The following is a 20,137-nucleotide window of genomic DNA, read 5'->3' on the forward strand; positions in this document are numbered from 1 at the left end:
TGAGCGCACAACCTCGGGCGCTCACGTGACCGTTGTGGCACGACTGAGGGCCCCATCGTAAGTTGCCCGCTTGGAGGAAGACCGGATCAGATATCTCCAAATTTGGTCAAAATATTTGTGATTTTTTTACGCACAACACTACATGGCCAATTACGGGTGAAACAAACAGACGGGTATTGTGCGAGGTTTCTTCTTTGCATTTTGCAGGTGATGATTGCAGGCCAACAACTTGCCATCCAATGACCTCCAAGCGCATCGCGGCGTCGAGGGAGTAGGATGAGTGCGTTGCACCGCGGCTCGGCGCGGGCACGAGCTCACCTTGCGCGGGTCTCTCTTGGCGATGTTCCTCAACGACATGATCGCCTCGGCCTGCACACGGGTCGAGTACTCGTCCAGGGACTTGCCCTGTGCCGGCAGGAACCTCTGGATCTTCTTCAGGCTGCTGGGTTGCCCGGCGTTACCCATGGCCTTGAGGGCCAGGATGATCTCCTCCTCGTCGGCTCTGTCTGCTGACTGGCTCAGCAGGTCGTGGAGCGGCTGCACAGGCGGATGCGAGAGAACACAACGGCGAATTATTTCGTAAGTCACCGAGGTCAAGGGCTGTGTGTGCGCAAAAGCGTCGATGCGTCGTGGCGGTTGCGACGGAAGTGCGCGGCATGTGCCGAGTTGTCGCATGAAAGTGTGCAGAGCAGCACAAGCGCACACGGCCATGCGACTGCATAGATAGCTAGTCAGACGATGATGTGCCTCCTTCGTATTACTGTCTCTCCACGTAAAATCTAAAAGTATATCTTATATAACCCAGCAGGCCCCACTGCTATCTGGGAGTGCACAATTTCAGCAGCATTGATTCAGTAAAGGTAAACTTTCGAACGCTCATGACTAACAGTGTCTCGCCAGCAGCCAGGCTTGATTGAATCATTGCTGGTGAACGACGGGATGTTTTAGGCAAGGGACCTCACGTTAAAATAGGGGTACTGTTTTCACATGTACAAAAGGTCGTTGCATCAGCCCCACCCAGATCACATCCAACGTTTCCACACCTTGCCACTGCGGTACAACGTTGAGATAGCAACGAATGACAAGGGGGTGATGAGCTGTATTTCTTGAGTGTGAACGGCTTTGAGTCGTTACACAAAACTAGATTGTTGACTGTATGAAGGACGCTTTTGTGCTGTGGAGATGAGAATTGGAACATGTCGAATCATTCTGCTGATCCATAGCACCTGTAACCTCTCGCCTTAAGAACTGTATCTGTCCAATGATCTCAAGAAATACGATAAATTGTGTGCTTGGATTTTACATTCCTGCAGCCATCTGCTCATATCAGAGTGAAATTACCAAATCTCACTGTATGATGTTAAGCAAATGTTAATTTGCAGAAGCAAGCATGCATGTACCAGGGCTGTAGCCCAAAATAGCCAACCAATTTGAAAATCAGCAGCACCTACATTATTAAATCACGTAACTACTCCTGCACAACTTCCGATTTCAGCTCTCCGTTGCAAAAAACATACATTTAATTGGGCTCTCACCTGATTAAGTAAAGTGCTAAATATAATCCTGAGTCTATATTTGCTTTTAATTTATCATACAATTCCCGGCCGTGGCTAACATAAGCGGCAAGTGATATCCGAACTAGTATTGGGCCCTCTCTTCACCAATCCACACGGGCCAGCGTGGTGAAGTATGGTCAATCGATCCCCACGAAGGACACGACATAGGGAAGAGGCCTTAGGGCATTCACAAAAGGACTGTTAATGTTTTTTTATTTTCTCTTTTGTTCAATCCGATGAATCGTCACCGAGTCCCAGGGCTCACGCTTTACTCTCAAATTCACCTGCAGCAACTCATCGGGGCAGGAGACGGTGTTGGCGCAGTAGCGGAAGACAAGCGAGCCGTATCCCAGCACCGTGGTCTTACGCAGCATGGGGCGGTTCCTGATGAAGCTGGAGTGGAGCAAATCCTGCACGGAGACACGGCCATTCGCACAGCGGGAGGGAAGGAGGGAGTGATTGAAAGCCTTCCTTTAAAAACATCAAAATTGCCAACACTTTTCTCGTAGGACTAGATTGCACTTCTCTAAATTCCGTTGCAAAAATTGTAATTCGCATCGAGAAGGCAGTTTGTTTGAAATGCCATTCTTTGAAACGGTGGCACTAAACTGGTGTCCATTGCATGCACGGTGTGCACACTAGTCCAATTTATTTGCATTTAAGCAGGGTTGATGGGAGACTTTACATTAACAAAATAAAATTAGCATTTCCAAAAGGTTTACCAATAGATGGTATCTTCAAATGGCAGAATCACATTTTACAAATCTTTTTGAGTTCCCACGAAACACACAGATTTCACAAATACTTCACAAATACTACACAAATACTACACAAGGCATGGCTAGCATCAGTGGCGAGTCATATCCAAACTGTTTTTGGGCCCCTGCTTCACCAACCTGCACTGACCAGCATGGTGAAGTATGGTCAAAAAAATTCCCATGACCAGCACAGCATTGCTGGTGGCCTTAGACCACCAGTCGTTTGACTAAGGGGTGTAAATTATGATAGTGATTTCTACTCGGCATTACATGCATTTCCCAGCCTGTGGAGTATGCATGCATGTTGAACTTCTTTCGCACCGTACGTAGCCAACCGTGCTAATCGGAAGGTCAAGAATAACAAATTGAGCAGGAAACCACACAGCCGGCTCTGTTACCCGTGCGTAGTTGAGCGAATCGCGAGTGGCCTGCTGATGGCTCAGGGTGCAGTAGACGATCTGCGTGGCCTCGGCCGTGGTCAGCTGCTCGCTGGCGAGCGTCCGCTTCAGGAAGATCAGTGCCTCGGATGTGGCCATGGCTGGGATCGCGTCCAAAATCCAGCGCCTGTCACGAATGCAGAACCACAACAGCGGCAACATGCAGGGTCAGTTGATTTCCTCCCCAATGTGCGAGCACTTTACAAGCTGCTATTCACATGACAGCTATGTGCAATGCATGACAGTCAAACCGGTATTTTATTGAAAGCAGCTCAAATGTTGTTTAATTAAGAGCATTTCTTTTTTTACGTTGATGGCTTTTTTTGCAAGCGGTCATTCGTCAGCCAGCGGACATCATAAACTACCATCTCGTTAGCTATGGAATATTCCTTAAGGGCGCTGTCCTCGTTATGGGCAATATTGATTTTGATTTGAAGCTTTCGTGACTGCAGGAATCCATACTCTTGGTTCTTTCGGTAAAGTCACGTAGATAGAAAATTTATAGATCACGACATTCTGTTTACGTGCCAAACCCTTACTGGTTAGCTGTGTCGGGTGGTGGCGGGTTTAACGACACAGCATTTATACATTTCGATTTAAAGCTTTCGTGACTGCAGGGATTCATGTTCTTGGTTCTTTCGGTAAAGTCACGTAGAATGGAAATAATAAAATAATAAAAATTAAAATAATAAAATAATTCTCACGACGTTTCGCCAGAACGCAAGCAGCCGTCCTCAGGTAAAGAACAGGTCAGGTGAAGAACAGGTCTGTCTTCTCGACAGACCTGTTCTTCACCTGAGGACGGCTGCTTGCGTTGTGGCCGTAACGTCGTGAGAATAATTTTATTATGTTTAATTTGTATAATTTTATTATGTTTTATTTTCATTATTTTATTATGTTTTATTTTATTATTTTATTATTTCCATTCTAGCATTTATACATTTACGAAATCTAACCTCCTTCCCTCCCAAAAAAAAGCTGAAGAAGCCCTGCCGGGCAACAGCACGAAGACCACCGCACCTGTAGTCCTTCTGCTGGTGGAGCTTGTGCCAGAGTGACTGGAGGACGTCGGCGTCCACGTTGCGAAGGAAGGCGGTGAGACGGAGGAACTTGGCGGGCGCGTCCTCGTGGACGGAGAGCTGGTTGTTCTCCACCAGGTGCTTGAGTACGGTGTGGATCTGCGAACAGAGAGGGCACACGAGGGCAGCGTTGCGTCATCGTCAGCGGCGGGGCATTTACTCTGAGCGGCCGCTGCAGCTTGGTATTGCCGTGGTGTAGAGCAGTGGTTTTTTCAAATTTACTGTAGCCTTGCACCATCTTTGGTTCTCAATCGTAAATACATTGTATAATGTTTATAAGTACGTAGGTGTTTGATGAAACAGTGCTTGTTCTTACGTGTCCGTGCTTAATTTGTTTTTCGATTATTTACCTTCTAAACAAATCTCGCACCCCCAGAAAGGACATCTCGCACCCTCACGGGGTGAGTGCACCCCAGGTTAAGAACCACAGATAGGCAGTCAAATACGTAGTTTGTAGTTTGTCGGAAATTGTATTGGATGAGCAATGATTTGCCTCGATAACACAATATTTGGTGGTCATGTGACTTCTGTCTGTGACTTGATTGCTTTCCCAGTTTCCCACAAAGCTGGGGCAATGTTCAAATTAATCGACACAGTATTTGGATATCAACATGTTTACAAGCGAAAATTGTGCGGCAATTAATGCAAAAGACGATTGCTTGCAACAGTTGCCCTAAATTGCCCTTATGTTATTGTGGACTTTATGGCTAATATGGTCAAACAGATGCACACTTTAAGAGATGCTGCTGCTACTTAGTGAAACATAATCTTCCGTACAAAAGATTTTCCATACAGAATACATATATTTACCATATATTTGTTCCAATGAATGGATGCCCTAAAATAATTAATTCCATAAAAAGGTAAGTACACCGTTAACGTCCCTTTATTACTTTCATTGCAAATCGATTTCTGCTCTGCAATGTTTAAGGTTGCCGAACTAATATTCGGTATCAGTTTGGTAATTAATACACCGTGCCAACGATGCGCCTGATGCACGTGTGAGCTGTGTCATTCACGGGTTGATGTACAAATCCCGTAAGGGCGCAACACTCTACCTCTGACTCGAGATTCTTCCCCTTGGTCACAAAGAGGGACGACGTCTTGGTGATAGCTGACGAAGGGAATTTGTACATGAGTCCACCGCGGTTCTGCAGAGAAGCTGCCTGGCTGGCTGCCGGAGCAGATTGGATTCCCTCCAGGATCAGCTTTTGCCTGCAAAACACACACGTGGGTCACAGGGTCACGTGTTCAGTAGCATGGGTTTCAGACATGAAGCATTCTGGATCTATTCCAGATTATTTTGCAAGAACAATTTGCGATCAATTTTTTTTTTCAGACGTGTGGTTTTCGTGCCAACAAGCGATTGCGTTGTCCACGTGATGTCACGCGATGCCACTGTTGGAAAATCATGGGAATTATGTAATATACGTGATGCGAAATCCTGTGATGAAACATTCTCAATCCTGGGATATTTCTTATCTGTGCTTCAATTTCGGATTAAACTAAACATTGGGAGCAAACTCCAAGTATATCATGTTCTTGTATATTTTATTTAAAAACATATTCTTTCCCAGTCAATCAGTTTTTAATAGAACATTCCTGTCATCAATTGGTCATTATCAATGTAAATTATTTTGAACTATATTCTATTCCACAGCTAAAATGTACCTGAGTAGAAATGAATATTACAAATCTGTTTCATTATACACCATTAATTATTGTAATGTGCCTATTGTTAAAATCTCCAAAAAGGTGGTGTAGTTTTCATAGTTTATTTAAATTAATATCAGGGTTATAGTATTAGATGTTTCACTAGTTTGTTTACGTGTTTGATCCATTGCATTGTGGTCTGGGTCTCCCTGGAAAGAGAGACTTTTGGTCTCAATGGGCTCTCATCTGTTAGAAATAACAGTTTTTTATTTATTTACCAGGTAAGGCCCACTGAGCTATATAACTCTTTTTCAGAAACGACCTGGCCACAAATGATAGCTCAACGAAGTGGCTTATCATGTGGAAATGTATAGCAGCCAAATACTCTAAACGTATGTTTCTAAATGTGGACGGAAAAAACCGGAGGGACCAAAGAAAAATCCACGTGACCACAGGCAGAGCACGCAAACTCCAAATACGCAGGCGTCAGAGTCGGGATCGAACCCACGACCTCCTGCATACCAGGCGAGGGAGTTAACATTGCCCCCCTCACCTTGATTCAATGACCACGTTCCCTTCTTTGATGTCGAACACGCTCAGCTGCTGGATCTCTTCGGAGTGTGCGCTCTTGATGATGTAGCCGGAGGGCTCGTCGAAGATGGAGTAGCTGTACACGGCAGTGCTACGCAGGTTCTTGTTCATCTGCATTGCACAAACACGACCATCACCATCATGGGACCTCCTTTGCCAGTACCAAAATATACTACCATGGGTACCTCATTTGCCAGTAAAAATATGATCATTGTTTTTTACCCTTCTATCTGGCAACAAAACTGACACCTTTTTACAAGGAGTCACGTTTGCATAGACCACAATACCTGCAGTCATAATGCATTTTGGCGTCATCTGGTCCAACCCATGTGAGACTAGGCTCTAAGGAAAGCTGTCTCGGGTGTGGACCAATCAACTTCAAGGACAGTGCACATTATCAGAGTTATGTTTTTTGTTTGCATTATGACTGCAGGTATTGTGGTCTATGCAAACGTGACTCCTTGTAAAAAGGTGTCAGTTTTGTTGCCAGATAGAAGGGTAAAAAACAATTATCAAAATATACTAATAGGGTTTTTCCCCTTTTCTTTTTTTCCGGCAACAAAAACTGACACCTTTTGCAAGGAATCATGCTTACATTAACCACAATACTTGCAGTCAAATGCAAACAAAAAACAATGCTCTGATAATTTATGCATTGTCTTTGACACTGATTGGTCCACACCAGAGACAGCTTTCTTCAGAGCCTAGTCTCATATGGTGTTCGACCAGATGACGCCAAAAGGCGCACAGTTCAAAGACAACGCACTACCAGAGTAATGAGAGCTCGGGGTGAGCAGCTACATCATGGGACCATCATCATCATCATCCACTACGTGGGGTCTTAAAACTCAGGCCTAGCTATTAATTTCCCATTGATCTGGAGAGAATTTAGTTTTCGAAATAATCTGAACATAATCTGACGTCGCTTCTGTGAATGAACGTGCGTGCTTTGCTTGATTCATTCGTTGTCACATGGTGTCGGATGACATCACTTTTGACTGCATAAACAACATGTAAATTTATTATTATCCTGGATAAATACTGAGCATTGTTATGAAATGTTTACATGTTTGTACAAGATGCAACCAATGGCAACCTACTAAAGGGCTGCTTTCATGTGGTACCACAGTACAACAGTGAAGATCTTCCTGTATATTTCATCGTCAGTGGAGTAATGTATATCGATCAAACTTATTGTAAGGCATGTCCTCAGCGATTACACACACGCTGCGGTGTGGTACACAGTTGGACGCTGCATAATTCATGTTTAAGTGCGATATGGTGATGTATAATGATTAATAGACTTCATGTAAGGCACCTTGGAGTGCCTCGCCAATGGAAGGGGGGAATATAAATGTCATCATCCTAACTTCCAGAAGCGACGGGGTGCTGGATGAATCGTGACGTCGCAGGATCCTGGGAAGTGGCAGCAGCTTGGACGAGGCTCTTCGTCCAGCAATGTATTGATCATAGATGTTGCTGATGATGATTTTTAAAAATATATATTTATTTCGCTCCCCCCCCCACCCCCGGGGCCTGCTCTGATGAGTCCGGTTTACATGATATCATCGTTGTCCCTGGTAATGCCAGAATCAGAATATTTATTTATACTGGAGGAATCCGATGAGCTATGAAGCTCTTCATCACAGATATCCAGTGGTAAGAACGTTATAACAACCAACAATACAAAAAAACATGACACGAGTGCAAAGTACAAGAAAGGTAAACAAATCACCTGGCCACAAATGAAAGTTCAACAAAGTGGCTTATCATTTGCACATTTATAGCAGCAAAATAATCTAAAGAGTCTAAAGGCATGTTTCTAAATGTGGAAGGAACAACTGGAGGACCGGGAGAAAAAAAATCTACGCGACCACGTGGAGAGAGATCATTGCAAACTCCAAATATAGAGCAGCGTCTTATTAAAATAAAATAAAAACAAAGTTTAGAAGGCTCACCTTTTGGCAGGACGGGCAGCGCTCAGCGTAGGCAACTCCCATCGTCTTGTAAACCTTGTGGTCGCAATTGTTCAGGTCCTTGGTCTTCACCACCGCCATCTCGTTCGTGCGGTAACCCTGTCCGATGACGTAGGTCGTCTGGCAGACACCTTCCACGCCGGTCTGCGCGGCCACAACGGAGCGCGATGGGACGAGAATGTGGAGGAGTGAGAGTCAAGTTGGGCGAACGGCTTGTGAGCAATCCGCAGTTACACCGAGCACAAATGACAGCCCTGGCACTGGGTGCGGGCAGCTAAATTGATGGTGGTGACCATGTGACAGTCGGATACGTAGACGTTTGACTGCGCGAGGCATCATCATCCACTGCCGTTACTTATTAAAGAGGCGCCTGTGTCCGGCAGTGACGCGGCACCGAGGCTCGTTTATGATCAACGCTGAACACGGGAGGAACAAAATCTGTGCGTAGGGGCCTCCGGATGTGAGTGCTGACAGACGTGCTGCTGCTGCTGCTGCTGCTGCCATACCTCCTGGAGCTCGAAGGTCTGCTGGTTCTTCTTGAGGGACAGCTGGAAGAGGTTGAGGATTCCCCTGATTATGTTCACCGCGGTGTCGGTGACCTGGGGCGGAGCGTAGATGTCTCCGACGCGGCCGGCACTGTAGTCAAACCTTACGGGCACCTCGAGCTGCTGGATGATGTGGTCGTACCCCGCTGTCAACGGGTTGAACGAGTCGGAAGGCCACGGTCCCAGGAAATACTTGAAGTTCACCTGCGTAATCTGCACGGGGTCATGGCCAAGAGAGACGGACACGGGGGGGGGGGGGGGGTTGAACACTCATTCCTTTAGAAGTGGCTTTGTGTGTGCGCGTCCTTCCCGACGCACGGTTGGCTACGTACGGCGCGAAAGAAGTTCAACATTCAGTACGTACACACATGCACGTTGCATTAGAGTCGGATCTGGAAACTTCACAAGGCGGGCGAGAGGGGGGGGGGGGGGTCCTGCACATTAAACAAAAAAAACTAAGATTTTTTTGGGATGATAAATATCGATAAAATACAAATATTCGGGGTCTCTAAAGGGGGGGGGGGCAATGGACACACCACTTTTCTGCATTGGCAGTGGAGCACAAATGAAGTCCAAGACACATGTTTCAAGAACACAGAGGAAGAAGTCCTTCAACACAAAACGACACACCTCTGTGTACGCTGTGTGTGTGTACGTGTCTGAATGCATGTACATGTGTATAGTTGGTGTGTATCGGCCAGTCATCTCATCGGCCAATTCATCTCAGTCAGTCAACCCATGGCACCACCTGGGTCGGTCCCGTGACCTACTGCCAACAGGCGTTCGACACTTCGCGTGGCCTTAAAGTGCACTTAGCCTGACACAAGCGCCGTGGTGATGTCGCCGCCACTATTGTTGTTGTTTGTGTTTACTTGTTGTTATGCTAACATACATTTAACGTTGGGGGGCGGCGGGTGGGGGGGGGGTTATTAGCCCCCTCGAACCCATCCATTAGGTGATGCGTCTGCCACTCATCTCGATCCGTCAAACCATAAACAGCCAGGGGTCATATTCTTTGGGTCTTTCGGTAAAGTCACGTAGATAGGATTCAAATAACCTATCTACGTGACAAATAATATGAATTCCTACAGTCACGAAAGCTTTAAGTCAAGATTTAGCCGGGGGTCAGTCCCGTGACCTCCTACCAGTGAGCCGCGCCTCCGATGACGACGCATTTTTTGTATTTAACGCGATCGCCTCTAAAGCGCACCTAGCCTGGCACAACAAAAAATAGCGCCGTGGGCACTTCGCCGCTACTTTCTTAGCGAGTGATGTTGGCCGTCGCTGACGATGTTTGTTTGTTTGGTTGTTGCTGTGGACAACACTCGCACCTTCAGAGTGGCCTGGTTGTGCGTGTGTCCTTGGATCTCGATCTTCATGTCGCCGCTGAGTCCCGCGCGGTTTACGCCAGGTTCGGGCAGCCCAGACACAGAGAAGGCGTCGTAGGAGTAGCGGTAAACCTTCCCCGGCTGGAACTGCGCATCTGCAACCCACGGAGAGGACATGGGGGGGGGGGGGGGTGACGAGGGTGAGAGCGAGAAGACTTTATGCTGCGTCTTCATCATCATCATCATCAGGCGAGCGGTTAATGCTGTGTGGGTTTACTCCTCCAGCACACCGGCGTGTCAGAGAAGTAACGAATTGGCACGTTTTGTTTACGTGACAGCCCGTACTGATCGGCTGTGTCGGGTGGTGGCGGGTTTAACGACACAAAATAAAGCGCTATTATGAACAGCTTAAAGAGTTACCATTCGGCCGCAGCAACGTAACAATGCTGTAGTAAATTTCGATTTAAAGTTTTCGTGACTGCAGGGATTCATCTTCTTGGTTCTTTCGGTAAAGTCACTTTCGGTAAAGTCACTTTACCGAAATGACCAAGAAAATGTTGTAGTAGCTGCTGATGAGACCCAGACGGTCAAAACCGGTTCCGAGTTTACTCGCTTCAACAAATGCTGCCTGCTGAAATTGATCTGGAAAGTCAAATAGGCTAAAGCCATACGTGTGTCTGCGGACACGGAATGCAACGTCGTATTACCTGCTGATGAGATCCAGAGAGTCGAAACGGGGTCACAGTTTACTTGCTGCAGCAAACGAAGCTTAATGATTTTGGTCTCGAAAGCTGATAGGCTGGTAGACTTCAGCAATCGTTTTAGTTGAGGGCTTGATGGAGTTCTGCTGATATTTGCTTTACAATATCGAATTTGCAGTTGCTCACTCCGAGCTATAAATGCCGTGAGAGTGGCATTGTCTTTGTGCTGTTCGCCTTTTGGTGTCCTCTGGTCTAACACTGTTTGAGGCTCGGCTCTAACGAAAGTTGTCTCTGGTGTGGACCAATCAGTTTCGAAGACAATGCATATATTACCAGAGCATGTGTTGTGTGCATGTTCACCACAAGTACGTGTGGTTAATGCAGACATGATTCCTTGCAAAAAGGTTTTCGTTTGGTGTTTTAACATCTTAACACAACTGTTTTATTGCCAGAAAGGGTAAAGCAATTCGTATAAATTGAGGATTGTTGTTTAGGGTACGCTTTATATTTAAAATTCACCAATGCAACATATTTTTACTGATAAGCTTCATTGCCCACGATACAAATGTTAAGAATGAAGTTGAGTATTTGTTTTAGAATGCACGTTACACTCTGTGTTATGAACCCGTGCGAATCGAGTTTGAGTGATATCCGATCTGACCCTGCCCTCTGCCGCCTTCACAATCCGCACTGGCCAGCCAGCGTGGTGAAGTATGGTCAAACAACCCCCAGGAACCACATGGGTGCTTTTTGATGAGACGATTGACAAAGGGCTGTAAGTTTATTATGATAATAATATCCCTACTTTACAGCTATCATTGCACCGTGTTTGACACTTTATATTTTTGTTCAGATAATTTTTGCTATTTTCACCAAGGTGACAAGTTCGTGCGGCGAACGACTGCGCCACCGCTCCCCCTATCATCCCAAGACAATGATGTTCATGGGTGACCTTCCGCTATAGTAGACATCATCACATTAAGGCACAGCATTAAACCCGAGCAATATTTGAGTACTCAAATAAGACTTGGGCCACGCCGGTTTTCTAAAGTAATCGACCAAAATATCCCAACGCAGGACCTCTGCAGAAAATATCTTTTTATCATAGACTCTGTGAGACTCTCCTGTATAACGGCTATACTGAGCCACAATACAAAGATTAAGATCCCCTGCGTAGCCTCTGTAGGCTGTTGGGGCAAGTGTCATCGGTTATTACACAATGCACGAGATGCGCACCTACTGTGGCGGGCACTGCGCCCAGCAGCCTTTATCTCCTTGAATGCCGATCTTTGCATTTAAATCGGGTACTCACTTAAGGCTGAGTCTACCTGCGGGAGGCCCAGCGCCGGTTCAAATGGCGCTCTCCACTGACATTATCCGGGGGTGGGAATTGAACTTAGGTGGCCGGGCTCACAACGCGGCACATTAGCCACTCTGTCGCCGCTCCCCGTAAGCTCCAATACTGGACACACAGAATAAGAATTTCAGACGCTGCGTGGTTTTTTTGCAGTTGTGCTATACGGCTCCCCGATACAGTTTTACGGGTTGTCGGCTCGTGTTGTCCGGCTTGGTGCCCGACGTTTCGTTGCACGTGCTAAACAAGCACGTGGAGTGAAACGTCGGACATCACAACTCTTCTCTGTATACATAACTCAAATTGTGTGTAAAGCAGTGAGTGGGACTTACCTGCTAGGGCAAACGCCAAAGCCACCAGGAGTAACTTCCACATGGCTGCGGTGTTTGTTGTTGAGCGGTGGTGGTCAGCAGTCGGCGAGAGAAGTCCTGGAGGAGTCCGAAGAGAGGAGAGAGCTGGGTTACTATTCCCAGAACTCTGCTCGCTGCTGGACTGCCTTTACAACGGCGGAGGTCTCTCCTTTTATACGGATCGGAGCCGTCTCCTTATCAGCACCAGCACGAGTGCCAGGTGACACTAACCTCGGTTTTGCGTGCGCGCCCAGTTTCTGCAGCCAATGTCACTTGTGGCGTGGCGAAGCAGCAGCAGCAGCAGGGAGTTGGGGACAAGCCTTCAGAGTCTGACATGGGTCCGAAAAACAACGAACGCCCCTTCATGCTTGTCAGCGGTTTTCGTGTCAAGAGGACCTCGCCACGGCACGCGGGACACGTGGCCGCACTGCTGATGAGATGTTGACGAGACGAAGAAAACGACACGGGGCAGTGAGTGCGCAATGCATGCCGATGCTGGCTGCATGTGTGCGCCTGTCATCCAGGCAGTGAGGGTTTGTGGATCGCACAAATGTTGGAAGACTCCCTTCACCTGGCTCACCAGGAGAAGGCAGTACAGCAAAAATGTGCACTCCACCTGTCCCATCTGTATGGGCCAGAGCGGTGGTTCTCAACTCCACCACCCTTGCCTAACCCAACATGGTTCTGAGAAATAAACGTGTGAAAAATGAGCATCGATATTTTCACCAATTGTCCATTTTGTGAGGTATCTTAACTAGCGAGTAATTGCAAGCGAATAGCAAAAAACAACAACAACAGATGCTCTGCATGCGTGACGTAAGTTGTTCACGCTCGCAGGTCACTCTTTGAAACCACGTTTTTTTCCGATCAATGAGTTCAGAAAGGTATTTTATATCGCTCTAGGCCACCATATGGATTCGAATGTTATCGTAGTTATTTTATATTGGCAGATTCACACATGATTATTCACCAATGACTCTCATGTATGATATCACTAGCTTTTTGCCCGTGCAAGGACGAGCGTAGTTCAGTAAATCTGAAACTTGCAAGCGAAAGCAGACCGCGACGTGATATTCATTGCATCTATTCGTGTGCAATTTGTAAGGGTGCGGTGACACAGACCTATTTCATTTAAAGGTTATAATCCCTTGTTCATCGCGACGTCCTTTTTACTTTGATGTCTCAACAGCGTTACGGAGATCACGTGACGTGAGGGTTCTGCCTTTGTAGTGAGGGTTGTCAGTTGGCGCCGAAGAAGGGGGAGGAGGCGTCTCGCCCCCCCCCCCCATGTGGAGGGACGTCACTTGCTAATTAATTTTAATGGAGGGGGAGGGTGTCCATTTGGAAGACGTCACCTCTTCATGATTTATTAATGTGGGGGGCAGTTCGATGTGGAGTGACGTCACCAGCTTATGATTATTAATGAGGGAGGGGGGGTCCACGTGGAGGACGTCACCTGTTCATGAGTATTAATGAGGGGGGCTGGCCGACATGGAGTGACGTCACGCGCGGGACACACAGACATTCTTGGCTCAATATAATAGTACATTTCACGCACTTACAAACCACCTCACATACCCCCTGGGGCATTGCCTCGTACCCCCAGGGGTTCGCGGAGGCCCAGGTGGGAACCACTGGGATAGAGCGTTGCCCCCTCGCATGCGTGGACTTTCTCTGGATGCTCCGTTTTCCTCCCACATGGAAATACTCATGAATCATGAATTGGTTTAACACGTAGGAGGCTTTCGCGACCAATATCATCCATAATGGAGCATTTTTTTGGGTTAGATCGCGTAAATATATAAATATGTCATTAAACCCGCCGTACTAATGACGAATTGGCACGTTCTGTTTACGTGACAACCCTTACCAGTTGGCTGTGTCGGGTGGTGGAGGGTTTAACGACACATGTATATATTTACATGATCTAACCCAAAATAGTCTATTATGGACTCATGAATTGGCTGATAACGTAATATATATGTATCGAGAATCGTATAGTTTGGGCAAAATGCTGGCACTGGCTCATTACGTGGCTGCCTTCCCGCTTGTCTGTGCGTCCTCGGTGCCTCTGAGCCGTTCTCCCTCTTCGCTTTACAAGTTACGTGTGCATTACGTGTTACAAGTTACGTTACATTACAAGTTACGTGTGAATTACGTGCGTGAGATCACTGCACGGTGCATTGAGTTCTGCTTTAATGAGCTGATGACTGTGGCATTTGTCCATGCATACACAAGTGGAAGCCCAAGGACTGGCAACCACGCCATTGTAGCCATTGTGATATCCAAAGGTGTGACCTGTCCACCAGAGGGTAGTGGGCGCCACGGTGCCGAGATGTTAACTACCTCGCTTGGTATACAGGAGGTCGTGTGTTCGATCTCGACCCTGACACCTCTATATTTGGGGTCTGTATGTCCTCTCTCCCCGTAGTGGCATGGATTTTTCTCCAGGTCCTCCGGTTTTTCCCTCCACATTTAGAAACGTGTTTAGAGCATTTGGCTGCTACAAATATCCACGTGATAAGCCACTTCGTTGAGCTATAATTTGTGACCAGGCCGCTTCTGAAAAAGAGCTATATGACTCAGTGGGCCAAACCTGGTAAAATACAAATAAAATATTTTAGTTTCTAGTTTTAGTCTGGTGGAACGTCGTGTCTGGTGATAGATGGCCAAGGCCTAGTGTGGTGATAGATGTCCAAGGCCTAGTCGTGTCACTTGGCCAACCTGCAGCAGTCACAAACTTTGGTGGACTGGCAGATGCATTTGTCGAACTCGTCGTTCATGCGGGAATTGCTCCACTTCCAGAGTCAGTTGTGCAGCAATATCGTCTCATGTGGATGCACAAAAGAATGCACGTCACACAATTGCACTATATGTATTGTAATTAAAGTCCCTTGTGACTAGACGTATGACGATTTGGAGTTAATCGGTGGTGCATATAAATATATCAGTTGTTTGTGTGACTTGAATTGATATATTCATATATATTTACAGAAATAAATCAAGGATCAGCAATATATGTGTTACATAATTTCCCACACATTTTCCATTGCAGGGTTTTAATAAGACTTTCCACACATATTTTGAATATAGCCCTATTTTACTTTATTCATAGTATTTATAATTATCAAACACATAGTATTGTATGCAAAGATAATAGATATATCGCCATTTTTTGGGGGAGATTTTGGTCCTAAATCATCAACATTGGGCATGGAAAACACAATACTCAGTTTCACCATGAACCCAAATCGGTTGTAAAACAAAAATACTTGAAAAACTTTTCCTGATAAATGCCTCCTAAAACATTATGCAACAACATATATGAAGATTTGACCTCGTCTATATCAGGTAAGTTCATTACCAGCGATTGTCATAATTGAATCTGAGACGGTTTATTATTTCACCATTTATCTTCAGGCCATTAGTTCTCGAATCCATTTGTATTGGTAAACATCTTCAATGTAGAAGCTCACCAACCAGGAGAACAAGTTATTTCTAGAAAAGGAATGCTTAAGCAGTATGATTATAGAAAATGCAGTAAAAAAAAAAATTAACCCGTAAAAAACAAAGTTTTTCACTATTAATCCTTTATATGCGTGGCATCGGTTTTATTTTATTATTCATTTCTGTTTTTCTTGAGTAAGAGTTTCATTTTTATCACATTGATATTTTAAATTAAATATGAAAAAAACATTTTCCTAAAAAGTGGAAAATTTTGGAAAAATTTTTCACGAAAATAAATTGTCACGCACAACGAGTCTGTGTGCAAAATGTCAGCTCGATTGGGGGAAGTGGGTTAAAAAACGACCGAAAGATTTGCACGGTCGTAAGCGTGCAAGCAAGCAAGCAAGTGAACTTAATATAAAGGATTTAACAACACCGTTTTTCCTAGCTTTAGTAGATTACAAAAGCGCATTCGATTCAGTGGAAGTTGATACAGTCATCCAAGTTCTCACAAACCAGGGTCCTAATACATTAATATATCTTCGTTCGCTAAATAATGCAGAATGAGGGAATAGTTATACTGAGATTGCATAACAATTTTATACTGAGTCAGAATAAGGGGGACACCGGCCAGGTTCTCGATGCAAATCACCCCTCTAAGCATGGCCAGGCATCCAACCAGCATGCTTTTAAAGCATATACTGTACAACATATATAAAATGTGAAATTAATGTTGAAAAACAAAATGTTAAACGCGAGACCGTGGCACCAACATCGGTGGCAGAGGTGTCGATGTTCATCGCACGGCTGAAAATTAGACATTGCCGCTCGACCACATCCACACGCCGATTCTCAAATCATGCTTGGACCTTGCTTGCGCCGCTGATCGTACACTCGGCAAATCTTTCATTCAGCGAGGCCTGTTTTCCAGACCGGTTCAAAATGGCGCAGCTAGCACCGCTCCTGAAACAAGTTGGATTGAGCCATAGTGACCCCTCTAACTATCGGCCCCATCTCAAACCTGAGTACGATTTCAAAGGTCATAGAGCACCTGTGCCCGAAGCGGTGACCTCCCCACGTTGCTGTGACGGGCAGATTCCACCCGTTGCAGTCGGCATACCGGCAGTTCCACAGCAATGAGACGGCCCTACCAAGATGGCTAATGCCCTCGACAAGATTATGGGTGACCGGTGCGCCGCAGCGTTGGCTGGCCTCAATCTCTCAGCCACCTTTGACACCATCGACCGTGAGATACTCATCGGTCGGCCAAGTGGGGTGGATTGAGTCAAACCTACATGGTCGATCACAGTTTGTCACGCTGGGCGATGAACAGTCATCATCTATGCCATGTCGAGTTAACATACCACTGGGGTCTATCTTCGGGCCCTTCCTATTTTCAACATACGTCCCTCCGATCGCATGACATCAAGTTCCATCAACATGCTCATGATAGACAATTGTACACCGCAGTGAAGTCAAAGTTGGATATGGAGAGCCTCGGAAACCTCGAAGATTTCTACTCTTCGAAAGAGACTCGGAACCATACTCGACCAAAATATTTCGTTTGATCACCACGTGCAAAATAGAGAAACGTCCTGCAATTTTTATATCAGGGCTCTACGACAACATTCCACCACTATTGAGTAGTAACATAGCCAACACGGTGACGTGTAGCATAGTATCGACAAGATTCGATTCTTGCAACTCACTACTCTACGTGACGTCTGGCAAAAACATTAGCAAGCTGCAGCGTGTAAAACATTCTCTGGCACGTGTCGTGACAGGCACTGCAGGATCCGACCGTGTCCGTCCAGTGCTCGCCGAGTTGCATATCCTTCCTGTTGCCGGACTAAAATAATTATAAGGTAGCGCTCATTGCACAGCAATTGCTTGCCACATCTTATCAAAGAGCTTAACTCATCTGGCGAACTCTGGTCATCCTCGCAGTGGCTTTTGGCTGGCCATTGAATAAAGACGGTCACTGCATCGCGTGCTTTCAAATGTGCTTCTGCGGCCGTCTGGAGCGCTCTTCCGATATTAGGAAGCCGATGGAGCCATGCACTTTAAATCTAGATTGAAAACAAATTTCTTTAGAACTGCCTTTTTTGTGTTCAGTTTGTTGTCCTTCCCCCGCACCTCCGATTAAAATCCCTGCTAAAAAGTATGTCCTTTGACATTGGACTCGGCTTGGTGTTGCATGCCTCTAATGCAACACTTTTGGAGAAAACTTTGTGGATTATGTGCATTTGTAAAACTCTCACACCCACTAAGATGCGAGGCAGCCATGGAACATCGGTACGGCAAAACGGACTGTTTAATGAATCAGTACAGAGCTTGAGTGTTTGTCCTCTCATATTACATGGCATCTCTTCACGTAACTCTACGTTCCTCATACATGCAATGTATGTATTATATTGAACTTCATTCGCACAAGACGTAACCGACGGTACTAATCAGCAGTGCGGGAAAATCATCATCAACATCGTCAGCCATGATCAATCCACGACTGTTCGAACGCCTCCTTCCCAAAGCCACCACCAGCTCCGACGATCTCATGATGGACACAATCCAGCCCAGCACGTGCAGACAAACTCATCTCATCACTCCATCTCCTCGGTGTAGGCACTCTCAACCGTGCTGCATTCGGGCATTGCCAAACGCACAATGCAGGCCGCGTCTGACCCTCCCGACGATGAGACTCGAGACTCATTTGAAGCTTTCCCCGTGTAAGTTGTTGGTGAGTGGACACGTGGACGCGGTGAAAAGAAATAAATGCTGAGGTGGCTCAGCCTGACCGTGCCAGTGAGCTCAGGAGAGCGGGCAGGACACTCCGACCGTGACTGCCCTCTTTTGAACAAATATGTAGTCGCTGGACCCCGTGTCCCCGAAAGCCAACATTACTCAATTTGCTGTCGATGTGAGATTGCACAAACGTGACGTATTTTTTTCAGATCCCGAGAAAGGTTATATATACCTTTTCTTGGTTCTTTCTGTAAAGTCACGTTGAAGGGAAATAATATAGTTTAATATTTTTATTATTTTATTAATTCCCTTCTACGTGACTTTACCGATAGAACCAAGAATATGAATCCCTGCCGTCACGAAAGCTTTAAATTTAAAGTCATACATACGCTTTTGCGGATCGAGTAGGCTGCACATATTTTAAATGCAATCTATTATTCTTTCTTGATTTGAAGCGTAATATATTATTATTCATAGATCGTGACGATATAGAGGCGTATTATTGGCAGCTCAAAACCAAAAATTCTAGACAGGTCTCCGTTGGGTTTTTGTGTTGTTCGGTGTGTCTGACGTTTCGCTGCATGTGCTGGGGAGGGTTTTCAGGAACTGTTCCTGAAGATGCTACCCGCAGTTTCTCAAGATCGTGAAGAAGAATCATCCCAGTAAGTGAAGCTCAATGTCGAACATTGTGCCGAACAACACGAGGTTCAATCCGAAAATACACCACAGAGCTATTCAGCAGGACATAGAAACATTGAGGTCACTTTAATTTCGCTGTACGTCGTAGTTTGCTTCTTTGGGTGTTGTAGTTTCTCACGAAAACGACGGATTGGACATTCTGACGGGGTTAAGCATTGCAGTCCAACCGGTTCAATGCAGCGCAAAAGAGACGCTCAGGTGCCTTACGGCCACAGTGGTTATCCGAGGGGGTACCACACCTCCGATGAGCACGGTTGGCCACGTTCGCTTTCGAAAGAAGTTCAAAATAACGCACGGTACACACCGTGCAACGTTTGAATAATCACGGTGGCGAAGCACGGGGCCAGACTCAAAACGCCAATCGGCAGCAACTTGCAGCGCCGTCGAAGGCAAAACAGAGGAGTGAGTTCGTACATTTCTTGAATTGGGGAAGATCGCGATAACTCGGGAACATGTAGACTCTCATATTCTTGGTTCTATCGGTAAAGTCACGTAGAAGGGAAATAATAAAATAATACAAATATTAAACAATAAAATTATCAGGACGTTTCGACTGCAACACAGGCAATCATAATCACCTGAAAATGTTATTGTTTTATATTTTTATTATTTTATCATTTCCCTTATACGTGACTTTACCGAAAGAACCAAGAATATGAATCCTTGCAGTCACGAAAGCTTTAAATCAAAACATGTAGACTGTGTTGATTTGAAGCTTTCGTGACTGCAGGAATCCACACTCTTTGGTTCTTTCGGCTAAAGTCACGTAGGTATCAAATAAAATAAATCACGACGTTTCGATCGCAACACAAGCGGTCGTCCTCAGACGGAAATAATATAATCCAGCAATTTTTTCCGCTTGAGGACGACCGCTTGTGTTGCGATCGAAACGTCGTGATTTATTTTACTTTATACCTACGT

General features: G+C 45.7%; 1 protein-coding gene across 1 annotated transcript in view; it reads right to left on the reverse strand.

Annotated features, from left to right (window-relative positions):
• LOC144943295 (vitellogenin) overlaps positions 1-12,452 on the reverse strand; it is a 36,614-nt gene extending 24,162 nt beyond the window's left edge. Inside the window, exons 1-10 of the mRNA XM_078870668.1 lie at positions 12,311-12,452; positions 9,927-10,078; positions 8,557-8,808; positions 8,033-8,194; positions 6,037-6,185; positions 4,889-5,045; positions 3,772-3,929; positions 2,713-2,878; positions 1,841-1,966; positions 319-537 (exon numbers count right to left, since the gene is read on the reverse strand). Coding sequence (XP_078726794.1) covers positions 319-537; positions 1,841-1,966; positions 2,713-2,878; positions 3,772-3,929; positions 4,889-5,045; positions 6,037-6,185; positions 8,033-8,194; positions 8,557-8,808; positions 9,927-10,078; positions 12,311-12,353 — 1,584 coding nt within the window. The 5' untranslated portion in view covers positions 12,354-12,452. The remainder of the gene's footprint in view (positions 1-318; positions 538-1,840; positions 1,967-2,712; positions 2,879-3,771; positions 3,930-4,888; positions 5,046-6,036; positions 6,186-8,032; positions 8,195-8,556; positions 8,809-9,926; positions 10,079-12,310) is intronic.
• Positions 12,453-20,137: the final 7,685 nt, after the last annotated feature.

This window comes from Lampetra fluviatilis, chromosome 30 (genome assembly GCF_964198595.1).
Source record: "Lampetra fluviatilis chromosome 30, kcLamFluv1.1, whole genome shotgun sequence".
Taxonomy (NCBI): Eukaryota; Metazoa; Chordata; class Hyperoartia; order Petromyzontiformes; family Petromyzontidae; genus Lampetra; species Lampetra fluviatilis.